Raw genomic sequence first — 14209 nt, forward strand, 5'->3', positions numbered from 1 at the left:
TGAGCCAATACTACCTTCGATCGTTGAGAATGATCAAACTGGTTTTATACGAGGGCGGTATTCCACACATAGCGTGAGGCGCCTACTTAACATTATTCAGCACTCATCTTTGTTTAACCCTGAGGCTCTAGTCATCTCACTTGACGCTGAAAAGGCCTTTGACCGTCTGGAATGGCCGTTTCTTCTTTTCACACTTCAAGAATTTGGTTTAGGTGACAACTTCGTTAAATGGATCCAGATCCTTTATACTTCCCCTCTTTCGGCAGTGATTACCAATGGTTATAGGTCAGACAATTTCAGTATTGAACGTGGCAGTCGACAGGGCTGTCCGCTGAGCCCTTTGTTATTCGCCCTGGCTATGGAACCCCTTGCCACAGCCATTAGGAAGGATGCTGCTATTGAAGGACTCTGTTTGAACAATTCTCAACATAAGATTTCACTTTATGCAGATGACGTCTTAATTTTTCTAAATTCTCCTGCTCACTCAATTCCTAGATTAGTTGCGTTAATTTCCCAATACGGCTCCTTCTCAGGCTACAAGATCAATTTTTCTAAAAGTGAGGCTATGCCCCTCTCTGTTCTAAATGAAGTTGATCCAAACATTTCTCAGCCTTTTCGTTGGTCTCCCTCCGGTTTCACTTATTTAGGGGTAAAGATTTCACCGAATCTAAAAGAAATGTATAGTCTGAACTACACCCCTTTAATTCAGACCATCAATCGCGATTTGGGTAGGTGGTGCAGCCTCCCTCTGTCTCTCTTAGGTCGTATTCATCTGGTCAAGATGAATATCCTCCCTCGCCTCTTGTATTTATTCCAGATGTTACCGCTTGCTCTGTCCAAAAAGGTTTTGTCAAAATTAAATGGTTCAATTATTTCTTTTATATGGCGTAAGAAAAGACCTAGGCTGAGATACAGTTTTCTGTGTTTGCCTGTTCAGAAAGGCGGTCTTGCCACTCCCTCCTTCCCACAATACCTCTTGGCTGCACAGTTTAAATTTCTTACAGAATGGTTTATGGACGATCCGGATTCCATTTACCTCAGCGCTGAGTCCGCTTCTTTAAAGGGTATCCGTTGCGGAACCTGCTATATATTTCCTCAGGTAAAGCCACAGTTCTAACACAAGATAATATGGTGCTAAAGAATATGCTCGTTATTTGGCGCAAAGTCAGGCGCCTGGAAGGATATTATAATTGTTTCTCCCTTCTTACTCCTATTCATGAAAACCCTGACTTCTTACCTGGTCTTCAGGCTGGTTTTGCGGACTGGTCTCAAAAAGGGATTAATACAGTGGGTGATCTTGTTCATGAGAACTCTCTTCTTACTTTTAATCAACTGAAAAGCAAGTTTGGTCTGACCAATAAGGATTTTTTGAAGTACTTTCAGGTAAAGCACTATATTACTTCTAAATTGAAGGATTTGAATGGAGGGTTTGGTCTTTCTCCTATAGAATCACTCATGGTAAAAACTACCCAACTAAAATGTATCACTAAAAAGATTTATAACATTCTCTCTGATCTTAGAATGGATAACTCTAACAAAATCAAGGGCCAGTGGGAATCAGACGTAGGCGCTATAGATGCTGAAGCTTGGGATGAGTTGTGTTGTCGTCCTTTTAAAGCCTTGGCATCTAATTCTATTTGGGAAAGGCAGTTTAAACTTATAAATAGGCTTTATATTACACCCGAGAAGAGACACATAATGTATCCAGCTTTGCCTAATCTCTGTAACAAATGTCAGTCTGCTGTTGGTTCCTTTTTTCATTGTCTGTGGAGCTGCCCTGTTATTCTACAGTTTTGGAGATCACTTATAGACAAGCTATGTACTATATTTAATTGCCGACTGCATCTGGGTCCAAGGACTTGCCTGTTAGGACTGAACGATGAGCTACCTGCCGGCTTTCGCAGCAAAGATCTCCTTCACATACTGCTGCACTACGCTCGAAAGTGCATTATGGTACTGTGGATTTCTGATAAGGCCCCATCTGTCAACCAGTGGCTACAGTCTGTGATATGTATCATGCCAATGGAAGCCTTCTCTACAGCACTTAAGGACAAACCTTTCCTTTTCTATCGCATATGGGACCCTTTTTTGGCCCACCTGAACACTCCTTCTGCTCAGAGGTTGAAATCGGGCTTACGGGATTTAGCCTGGCAACAAAGGGACGATTGTTAACCTTTTTCATTGTTTATTAATATTGCTGTTGGCTTTCTCTTTCTGCCTCCCACGTCCTGCTATACATGTAGATGCATCTTTGTCCTGTGTATGTATATGCTGGTGACTGCTGTTTTCCTGCTCTGCAATTAAAAGTTCAAAAAAAGAAAAAAAAAACTGAGCATAAAAGTGTGCTTTACTTGTTTAACAAGGAGTAATGAGTACGTTTCAAAATTGTTTTTGCCAACCTGGCAAGAGTTGATTTCTGTATTTGAAGTTCTCACCTTCAAAGGCGGTTTTTGAGTACATTAAAGTAGATTATAAACCAGTGCGATCTGCAAAGTTAAACCATGGTCATCTCAAGAGGTTTTAGACATGATTGCACAGTGATTATAGAAATCTCAGAGTCCAACTTTTAATAGTTCAGCTGAACCAGATGTTTTCTGTTGTTTATTTTAAACTAGCAATTCAATTTTGCGGAGGACTGGAATGGACTCCAGTTCCCTTGGATAAATGGAAGAGGGTGGATGGATGGATGGATGGATGGATGGATGGATTTTATCGGATTTTACCAGCAATGGTACAAATAAACACTATGAGACGAAAACCAACCTTAGAATAAGGTTAGATTTTATTATACATCTGTCAGCCTTTAGATGAATCATGATAAGAGATCACCAGCCCTGCAGCGAATCCCCAGTTTTCCTTGTAAAATCAGGTGGCTTTTCTACCTATCCAATTTCCGTCAGCCTTTGAAAATAATCAACTTCCTGTAATACAAAATGGACCAATTTAATTCCACATGGGCTTAATCACTACCTGCTTTTATACTGGTTAGAATATTGTAAGGTTAATAATGAATGACTGAGTTGAGTACATATTCAAGCTTTAAGCAAAGAGATGTTAAATTATTGTCACGCCATAGCCTAAAGCCATTTTTGTACATGCACTGCAGCCCAACATTTCTACATGGGTACCACATTACCCTCACATGCAGAGATGCGTGTGAGACCATAAACATCCAGTACAGAGCCTGCCAGCTCACTATTGCCAGTTCTGTGTTATGTCTGATTGTGCCAATCTGCGATGATATGAGAGCCGTCTGATAACAGTCAGATCTGTTCACAGCAACTGAATCCTGCCTCCTGTGCACTGCCTAAACTTAACTAAAAACTACCAAAGTTGCAACATTTGACAATGAAAGCTTTCAAATAATGTCTCGATCTGATTCTCCTGAAATATTGTGAACAAGCTTATATTAGCTGCACACATCCTTACCATCCACAGAGACAAGCTGACTGACCAGTCTGATATCGTGGCATGAAAGGGCAACTTCCGATTGGTTCACATTGATGTGCACTGCAGTAGACTAACAATTAGCTGTTCAAAAGACTTGCAAAGCCGTTTGCAAAGACAGGGGCCTTCCATTACTTACTATCACGTTAGAATTAGATGGAAACCTTGGGCTCTAGTAGGAAATCAGTTGTGTCACAAGGTAGAAAAGGAGTGTGATGCAATGCCATTTCAGTGTGATGTCAGACTAGCTAATCAGTAAACAACACTTATGAAGCTTTAATAGGGTTTTTTGACCTAGCTGTAGTCAGGAGCTGTTATAATGAAGTTATAGTACTGCAAAGCCTCTTAAGAAGGAGATCAGGGATGGTGTGTGATTCAAGAAGTAATTACTGTTTGCATAGTGTTGTTGGTCTCATTCTAATGTTAAAAAAAATAAGGTTAGATATGGAAAAATCACCAGACTTAAACCACTGATGTAGCAAATCACAAAGTTTTCCATTTCTGGCTGTCATTGTTCTTCATCCAGCAGGTGTTAATTGCCGTGTTTAGTGCCTTGTTAGCGTTTTAATTGTTATTTGTGTTTCAGGGTAAATGTAATCTTATTGGTGTCCAGTCAATGTGGGCCCCACAGACTGCTGATCTATGGTGTGCACTCTCCACAGAAAGCCACCGTGCTGTCAATTACGTTGTTTACCACAGCTCGATGACCAATTTCATTGAATCTAGTGTCTGTTTCTTTGCGCTGGAGAAGTTTAATTGCTTTATTATTACTAGACCATCTGTTCTTAATAATTAACAGCATTAATATGTTAATCTCCACTGGATCGGGAAGGGATGATAAGGCAGAAATGGTGAAGTTACCGATTTGTCATAAATTAGACCTGCATGTTACCTCTGTGCCACACTGCTGATTCAATCTTAAAATCCTACACCATGTGGAAACAAGACAAACATCCCCGATCCACAAACAGCAAAGTAAAGCTCATTAGTTTCCATCGGCGGTGGTGCACGAGGCAGTGTCAGCCGACTCCTCAGCCACCTGTCAAAAAGTTGGGGGGAGTTCATTTGAAGTTTGCCTTTTGTTTTCACTCTTCCTTGTCTCGCTGTAACATTTCAGTGGCATTTTGACGGGTTTATCTGTATTGGAGGCTGATGAGGCAAACCTTGGCGTGTTTGGACTTCCTGATTAGTTGACACAAAACAGGGAGATTGTGGCATGTGGTGAGAAAGCTCGGCGCTGTTATGGGAAATGCACCTGTTCAAGTTGAGTGAATTTCTCTCTGGCTTTGCCTCTGCCTCGCTTGTTCCTCGCTCTGTTTCTTTTTGGAGTGGAACTTGTGCAGCCTTCATGTTGTGGTAGACCTATCAATACCATTTTTTAAGGAAAAATAGAGAAATCCTGATAAAATGGGGTAAAAGGTGTAACAACTTACCACATTGTGCGCATTGAACTCTTTGCTCATTTTAACCTTGTCCCTGCCTCTGCAGAATAAATAAGTAAAAGCAGGTAGTTGCATTGATTACATGTAGTGTGACACATGCAGGCGCGTGAGTCTGAGCTTATAAGAGCAACAATGCTTTAGTGCTCGAACGCTGGTTGAGTACCTTCGGTGTGAGTAATACGCCCATCACTCCACCAAATGATATGTTGTCAGCGATCAGTCATTTCGCTTTGTCCTCAGAAATATGATCATATAAGTAAGTTTAAAGGACTTAAAGGGAAAATATAAAGCATGCAAAGACCTGATGAAAGGATGTAATCAAAGAATTCCACGTGCATCACCCATTTTTCCCATGTGAACAGGACACAGTTAAATGCTTGCAAGGGCTGAATTGAAAAAAAAAATACATCCATGTGCAGTGGAGTCGCAGGCTTTGAGTTGCCACGCTCGCTTCCTCGCTCTCTATCTATGTAGGGCAGCCCGTGGATCAGCTGACATCCCCATCCTCCCACACACCCACACAATCTTGTTAAAGCATGCAGTTAATCTGAAGAGGAAAAGGACTCTCATCACAACCAAGCTTTCATCACCCTATTGTATTGCCCACATCAAGCTGTCACAGGAATATCGGATTCTCCCCAAACTCAGGTGCTTAGGACGAGCGGCACCCTCCCATTGGCTCTGTGTGATGTCATTTGCCTGGGAGTGACTTCGTAAACCGGGCATTATCTAGTACTAGAAAGCATAAATGGCAGAATTAACATCCCAGTGGGAACTTTCTATTATTATTTTCTCTTCTTTTCTCTTAAAAGTCGACTCTGCCTTTGATATTTTGAACCGAAGCGCTGCCACAGAGGAAATACGGCAGCGCTCTACAGGAAGTCCTCCAGAGGTGGCCCACAGTCATCGTTTTAGGGAATCTTTCCTCATAATCTATGCATTGGACAACAGAGGGAGGAAAACACTCAAATGCTCTCTTCCACTCTCCTCCAGCACTTCACGGTTCTGTCGCTCTTTCATCGAGAGCTCGTTGAAAACAAAGAGTCCCAACTCGTCCAGAGCCCCAACAGCTCCTATCATCACCTTGGAGGCCAGGTGAAGTGCAGCAATTTGATGAAAAACAGATACGGGGCATGTGCTGGAAAGGCCTCTGATTGAATTGCCACTCTATGCCACAGCCGCTCTTCATTCTCAACCTGCGCAACACAGCGTTGCAGGCGCGGAGTGAGAGGGTCATCACGGACCTCGTTCCACAGGAGAGGCAATGTCTGAATGGGAGGTTTGGGGGGGTGAGGAGGGGAGGGGTGCAGCTGTTTATCCCCCCCTACCACCACCGTCAACCCCCCAGCTTGAAGTGGCTCGAAAACCTTGAGACTCTGGGCTTCAGCTCAAACATTTCATTGTCCTTTTAGGCTCTCAAAGAGCAGTCTCTCTTTTGTGGGCTGTGGAGCAATATCTCAAAAGCACCTTCCATCTCTCTGTATAGAGAGAAGGCGAGAGCAAATCATGTTGAACTCAAACAACTCCCACATAATCACGAGTGTGCTTTTTCAGACATAATAAAAATGCGCCGAGCTCTCAAACAGACTTCCATGGTCTGATTGTGCTCAAGAGGAAAATGAAACCTTGAAAAGTGAAGCAAGCCTCTTCACTCTTTATGAAACGTCTCCACATCGACTGCATTTGACTATTAAGTACAAGCCCGCTGCCCGAAGGTGCCTACATCTTTCTAATTCATTCATCACGTGCAGTCCTGCCACCATCGAGCCCTACAGAGAGACTCAAAGAAGACGATATTATACCAAAACCAGACAAATGCCTCCTGCCGCTGCTGCTGATGCTGCTGTGGTGTTGCTGTCTCACTGTTTTGGTTTTTTTTTCCCTCTGTGTAACTATAGCATGTATGTTACAGTCAAGTAAACAAAGCAGATGCTTGCTGTGCCTTGGTTGACTTGGCAACACTGCCATCTCATGGCGAGCAGAACAAAACAAACAGCACTGTGCTTTCCTCATATATCTTTATTAGAAAATGCTCATCCACCAGCAAGAAAAGACACATCATCAAATTTTTAAAAAAAAAATAGAACATCGAATGCCATGATTACCAACCTTATTTGGTTAAAAACACAAGGACATATCATGATGCAGTCATACTATTCCATATACTAAGTTCTTGTTTATTGAGACCAGTTTGTTGAAGTGTAAAGTTCCCCGATGTATTTATTTTGTTTCAGCTACCTTGTTATTTGCTTCATACTATTAAAGAGATTGACAGTTCTTTGGAACTGATTTTCTCGAGCAGAGAAAGCTCCCGTGATGGAAACACCACTTTTATCAAAGGGAGTTGCATAAATTCATCTCTGATCTTTTCAATGGGGACTTACTCTCTTTTCTTGTGCTCTGTTTCTAGTCGCTGAACCTCCAGAGAGCTGAGACTGTCTCTAAACGAGGCTGAGATGTAAGAGATGGCAGATGGGTTTAGACTTCATTCTTGGTGAAAGCTATTCCCTCCCTCCTGGGGGCCGGAGTCATGCCTCACGGCATTTTGAGCCTTTCTATACCTGGACACCTTTCTGATCTTCCTCCCTCTCGGTCCCCTTCTTCATGTCTATATGACAGCTCTGCTCTTCCCAACATTCGTCTTTACCCACTTCTTCTTCCACCTCCTCCTCCTCCCTGCTGCCCCCATGTGCTTGACACTGGAGCACCAGAGCAGTGCATCTCTCCAGCCCAGATACCTGCTGCTCACACTGCACCACAAATATTCTGTAGAGCTCCAAAAGAACAATGAGGATATTCTTGCAGGTGAAGAAAATCATCAGCTGGTTGAGCACCTGCTCTTGCACCATGAGGTAGAACCGGTAGAGCAGGAACGGGCCATCTTGGAGTCCCACTGTGAGCAGCAAGCTCCAGACTTCGCTGGAGCAGCAGGAGGTGAATGAGGGTGGAGCCCTGGAGCAGCAGAAGGGACCACCCTTGCTGTCTTGAGAAGGCCCCGCCTTTGGGGGTCGTGTCTGAGTGAGAACCAGAGGAAACTGCATGAGCGCCCAAGAGAACAGGGCCAAGCCGATGATGACAACTGCCTGGTTGGTTTTGACTTCGGGCTCCTTGAAGGTGTCGAAGATGTCCAGGATGTCAGCACCCAGTCCCACATTCACCATGAGAAGCTGTGAGAGTTGGTCACGTGACATGTCCCCCTTGGGCATGAGCCAGCGACCCAGAACCAAGACTATCAGCATGGTTTGCTCCAGGCCAGCTACCCAGTTCTCTGGGTCCAGATCCTTAATCCCCTGGATAAATAAAACAGTGGAAGTCTAGTCATGTTGAAAGTGTTTGCAAGGGTTCAGTGTTAATGAATAATCAAATAAACCAGCCATCTCCTCTCTGTTTTTAATATAAGTCGACTGTTTTGTGTCAAGGTTCATTACGTTTATCCTGAAAGCACCCACCCTCCCCCTTGATATTCTACAATATTCCCAAAACGGGAAGATCTTCACGTTTCAAAAGCTGCCACCCAGCCTTGAGTACAGCCATGGGGCAAAAAGCTCCCAAATCCTACGTGAAAGAAATTTCACTAAGACCATCTCACAAGGGAAGAGATCTAAGAATTTTTCAAGCAGGAGCCTATCTGGACTTCATCTCTGTGTGTCTATTACACATTTCCTGCAACTAATAGTTTATCCACCCCCTTGCTAGATTTAAATCTTATCTGATATCAGGTGTTGCTTTAATGTGGCTGCGTGGAGGGTTGAGGCAGGCAGGGCAGTTTTGTTGGTGGGACGCCTACCGCTGAGATCGGGATGTGAGCCAGCAAATGAAGCTCATGGCCCGAGGAATTGTTGAAAGGCAGCTTGGACTGTAGCAGGCTCAGCTCCAGAAACCAAATGGACGGGATGACAGTACTGAGGTACAGGAAAACCATGGGGGAGAACCTAAAAGAGGATCACCAAAGGAGAGGGAAAGAGGGGGTTAGGTTATTTATAGAAATTTGCTTCTTCTTTTTTTGCCACCCACTAAAGAAGAAAGAGTCCCTTTTTCCCCATAGGAAGCATCGAATTTCAGACAGGCAATTATTCTCATCATATATGCAAATCCCACTTGACAGTGCAAAGCCTTCTCCATGAGGACAGAACTTCAAAGTAAGACTCAGTGAGAAAGAGAGAGGCCCGAAGAAAGCTCGCATCTGACGATGTTCAGTTCGTGAGCTTTTGAATAAGACATAGCTTGGTGTTGAATGAGGTGTGACACTAAATGCTCATATCCATTTGAAGTCGGTTGATGTTTTTTTTTTCCTTTCTTTCTTTCTTTCTTTCTTTCTTTAAAAAAAAAAAAAAGCTTGTTGGTCAAAAATGAGTCGAGCCAGAAGGAGACATTTACTCCGTGAGTGGATAGGAGAGGCTGTGACATTGATGTGATGGTAGGCTCATAATACAGTTCAGTGAAAGACAGCAGTAATACAGCAGAGGAATATGTTTGTCTTTGATGGACAGTGAAAGAGAGAAAGAGCTGCGGATGATAAGAGAGAATTTAGTGGCACAGAATATCGCAGGCCTTTACAAAAGCCGCCTCGGGCAGATGGGTTGTAAAGAGTTTGCAGCTACAAGTTTAGGAGTTATTTACTCCCTAACACCAAACAGGTTTATAAAGTCTGCCTGCATCTCACTCCCCATCCTCCCAAATCTGTTCTGTGCTTTGTACAGTGACCTTGGGTTTTAGAAAGGTGCCCACAAATTAAAATGTATTATTATTGTTATTATTTAGGAAGAAGCAGAGGGCTAACATCTGGCTTAAAATTGACTGAGCCTCAGTGTGTTATGCAGAAAGGAAAATCATGTCAAATGTGTTTTACCATTTCCACTCTGCATTACGGGTGCATTTCAGAGTGATGGCCATTTCCACACCCAACAGAGCCACGCCTGTCAGCAGCAGCCAATAGAGCGGCTCCTCTTTAACAGCTACAACTCGCCACACCGTCACCACCCCGTGGACAGCAAATAGGAAGCGGCTCAGCAAGGCCAGCAAGACATTCAGGAGGCGACACATGGTGCACCAGAGAAAACCTGCAGAGAAGATCACTTTAGAAGCACAGAAGTGACTTTATTATCATATGTACATTTGAATATTACTAGACAATGAATATCGTATTTTTTCCGCACTCCCTTCACACGTTGTTATTTATTACATTTATTATACATCATTAGGTTTTCTGAAGATCGCTCTTTGTTATTATGATAATTAAGGGTTTAAATTATTAGCTTAGATTTAGTAACCTGGGGGAAAAAATACTGTAAAAATTATGTTATTAAATTGAGACATAAAATGAAATAAAATAAAATGAATCACAAAATATACAAAACAGCTGCAAGTGAAAAATCAAATCACTTTGACCAAAAGAAAATTTACATTTGTCTATTTACAAAAAACTAAAAGCTTACAAGTTTACAACAGCGAGTCTTTAATGTTGTTTCAAACCTTCTACAGTGTTGTGTTTGCATTATTATTGCATTTTTGAATGCAATCATAGTCCCACATGGTTCCTGCAGAGTAAAGAATGGACTACTTTAAAACAATTTGATTTTTGCAATGAAAAATTTGCGAAATAAAAGCCACTTAACCACACTCATCATTAACCGCTGCTCATCATCACCCAGTCCAGGCTTCATTATCAGTAACTATTGCACGATGTGCGCAAACAGCCCTCGCTGTCAGTTAGTTAGCCAGGAGGATGAAAGCCTCTGAGCTTTGGGGGAAATCAAAGCAAGCAGTGATTAGTAAGGAAGAGTTAGACAAACTGATCTGCAGTCAATATTAAAGCACTCCCAGAGGCTTTGCACAGGCTTGCTGGAATTTGATCCCTGAATCGCCATGGATTATCGTGATGACTTGAAAGTGGTACCAAAATGGGAGCACCCTGGTTTTGTAGTTATAAAGATGCATCATGCCATACCTGCAGGTTTAACTCCGACCCTCTCTCACACCCAGTACCTCCCTTCCACAGGCATATGTATGTGTATATATATATATATATATATATATATATATATATATATACACATATATATATATATATACACACATATACACATATATATATATATATACATATATATACACACATATACACATATATATATATATATATATATATATATATATATATATATATATATATATATATATATATATATATATATATATATATGTATGTGTGTCAAAAACCGAGCCGTGTGTGTTAGTGTTTTAGAGTTTGAAAAAGAATTCATGCACTATGTATTGTGCAGCTGCATGCAGTACAAACCTACAGGATAAGCCGGGAGTCCTTCTTGAGATCAGTCTCTTCAGTGTATTTTCCAAAAGTTTTAGATGCTGTGCAGTGGAAAGTGACAGTAACCCAACAGTCACCCACAGTGACCTGCCCTCTGTGTCTGATTTATGCCTTTTAACTGACAGCCACCTCCTAGACCCTGCGGAAGAGTGAACATGTCAGAGGTGTGTATTCCCGCACGTACATATGTGTGTTCAGTGGGGAGTGACTACTGTTCGAGTTCACTGGAGTATCAGCGAGGAGCAGTGTGATCCACAAGTGTTTATGTGCATGTGTGTGTCTCCATCCTCTCGGTGCCATCATGTGAGATAAAGCTTCCTGCTCCTTGCGCCCACATCTTCATTGCCATCCGTCATGATGTCATCTCCCCTGGCCCAGAACAAAGTTATCTCCTTGGGAGAAGCCAGCCTGTCGCACTCCCTGTTCGGAGTGCACGCAGCCCTGCCCTGCTCCCACCCATGCCTGCTCTGTAACTGCAGCGCTGGTCCTGATAACTGCCCCACTCCGTGGCCTCTGTGCACACAAAAACATGGAGCAACAAGAGGAAAAGGAGATGCTGATGGGCCTCTGAACAAGCAACTGCAGGAGTGTGTGGGTATGTTACTGCGGTTGCATCAGAATGAGGATGCTGCGTGGGTGGAAGCTGTCCAGGAACGTCAATCTACTAAACCAGCGAAGCGAAGACAGATGACTGACAATCATAACAGAGAGGAGATTGCTCTTCCCTGCAAATGAGGCATTTTTAAACCTGCAGCATTTGGTTGGTTTTGTTTGACTATTTGGGGACTGAGAAAGCTATTGTTTTAACATTAGCACCACTTGGAGTTTCATCATCATCATCATTAAATCTCACATTTGTTCTCTGTTCAAGCTCTACCATCTCTATCCAAAATATTTGCCTCTGAAGCTGCTGCCGCTGCATTCAGCAACAGCTCATCAGCTTTATTGGTTGGGTGGTCTGAGTAGGTGCCTTTATATGAGGCTATCACTTTTGACTGAACTTGTTTTCCTGCGGCATCTCGGGTGGAAAAAATGAAAAATGCAAAGTTAGTGACTGTATGACCAAAATAATGAGCTGAAAAGAAAAAAAGACAGATTGATTGAGTCATTGGAGTGAATTTAATCATCTTATTTGATATTTATTAATGTAAAAATACTGACTACTGATGCTACGAGGTGTGTCCCTACTGATTACTACGCACAAAAACACAACTAGACCGCGTGCTCTTGTTCCAAAACTGAGACGAGATGAGTGATATTCACACTTCTCCTGAGGCTTTGCTTATTGCATTGTATGAACATCTATAGTGCTGGTGGTAAGCAGACTGATGGAGTATACATTGGAGGTGGCTGCTCAAATGTTTTATTTTCATTTATTTATTTATTTCAAGCATTTATTTTTATCTTTATTTATTTATTTTTATCAGTTATATCCGAGAGCCTCACCTGAGATCGTCATGGAGAAGAAAGTCAGATGAGCACAATGATGGGCACGACCTAATTCTCTTCCCTAGGCTGGAGCCTATCCTAGCTGCCATAGGGCCACACACCCTGGACAGGTTGCCGGTCTGTTGCAGGGCTAACATTTAACACGTGTCAATCAAAATTTTGCAGAAATATATAAATATAACCCAGAATCACGGCAAAACGTGTAACAGACACGCCGGTCCATCGTGTCAATTTCCCGCTTTGCCTCTCCAAAACGTCAAAGGGACACATGCAGACATTGCATTACCAGCAGGGGGAGATGATAAATGTAAAGGCAAGAAGTCGATAGCAAGCTAAACGCGTGAAGTACGTTCAAAGTCCTTAATCATCAGAAGCGATTAAGCTGGTGGCTTTACGTGTAAATGTGTTAATAATGTCTGTTTAAATGCTTTGCTGTGATTATTTTCATGTTGGCTTGAAATAAAATATTTGTACTGCCACTTACTGCATGTGAGTGTCGTTTTCACACTTTAGAAAGGCAACATGTGAAATGGATATTGTGGACCATCGTGTCTATCACACACTTTGCAGTGATATCGGGTTGGTGTTTACACCACTCTTCGGACTAGGAAGCTACAGTAATGTGTAACAGTGTTGAGCCAACCCTCATTTCCTCTGCAAGGAAAATGGGAAATATGTGCAGTGTTATTGAAACATGTACAAACATACATGGAAATACAGTATATATGGCAAAAATAGAGTTTGTACAATCCTAACGAGCCTTTATTCTCCAACTTAGTCTGAACTCTTGTCATTTCCTAAAGTTTCTTCGGGAATAGTTCTCCAGGCTTCTTGAAGGATATTCAAAGCTCTTCTTTGTATGTTGGCTGCCTTTTGGTCTGTTCTCAGTCAATGCTTCAATAATGTTGATGTCCAGGCTGTGGGGAGGCCGATCCATGACTGGCAGGCAGTGTGTTAGGGATCATTGTCATGCTGAAAAATGAAGTTGTTGTCAATCAGAAGCTTTCTAAATGGCATGGCAGATCACTGACTGTACTTTTCTGTGGTCATATTTCCATCAGTTTTGATTGCCAACACTACCGGCTGAAATACAGCCCCACATGCTGAATTCCTTCTGCCACGATCTCAGCTATTAGCTCTCTGGGAATCGCTTTGTTGGTTTTGTGTCTGTCAAACTGTGTTACTGTTGGTATTTTTTTTTGTTTTTGCCACAGGCTGCTAGTAATAAAGTCCCAAAAGATACAATTTAAAACTGCTATTTTGCTTGGTTGTCTCTTATCTGTATACACAACATTGGTTCATCCCTTGAGTCAGGTGCCATTTTTGTGCTTGAATGATTCCTAGGTTAGTGTTAAGTGGCTTAAGAAATCAAAAAACTTTCCTCTGACATGGTCAGGTACAGGTGCTTGAAAAAGCAGCCAATATCCAAAGAAAAACTTTGAAAGACCTTCAGAAAACTGAAGAACTGTTGCTGTTAATTAAAAAAAATTACTGGAAAGTCTGGCTCCTGGGAAGGAAAATATAAAGAAATGAAGTGTGGCTTGAG

The 14209-nt window shown here is 42.2% G+C and overlaps 1 protein-coding gene across 4 annotated transcripts; it reads right to left on the reverse strand.

Annotated features, from left to right (window-relative positions):
• Positions 1-6975: 6975 nt before the first annotated feature.
• LOC308408019 (transmembrane protein 26) lies at positions 6976-11359 on the reverse strand. Of its 4 annotated transcripts, none has more exons than XM_080900068.1 (4): positions 11192-11359; positions 9739-9964; positions 8677-8821; positions 6976-8179 (listed from the first exon to the last, which is right to left on the reverse strand). In XM_080900068.1, exons 2-4 carry the CDS (start codon positions 9930-9932, stop codon positions 7445-7447), a joined length of 1074 nt encoding a protein of 357 aa, XP_080756194.1. In that variant the 5' UTR covers positions 9933-9964; positions 11192-11359; the 3' UTR covers positions 6976-7444. The 4 variants fall into 4 exon arrangements, with proteins under 4 accessions (XP_080756194.1, XP_080756193.1, XP_080756195.1 ...); XM_080900067.1 differs by having other exon boundaries at positions 9739-9949; positions 11188-11359; XM_080900069.1 differs by having other exon boundaries at positions 11188-11359.
• Between the last annotated feature and the right edge of the window lie 2850 nt (positions 11360-14209).

This window comes from Rhamphochromis sp. 'chilingali' (assembly GCF_963969265.1).
Source record: "Rhamphochromis sp. 'chilingali' genome assembly, chromosome: 12".
In the NCBI taxonomy this organism is placed as follows: domain Eukaryota; kingdom Metazoa; phylum Chordata; class Actinopteri; order Cichliformes; family Cichlidae; genus Rhamphochromis; species Rhamphochromis sp. 'chilingali'.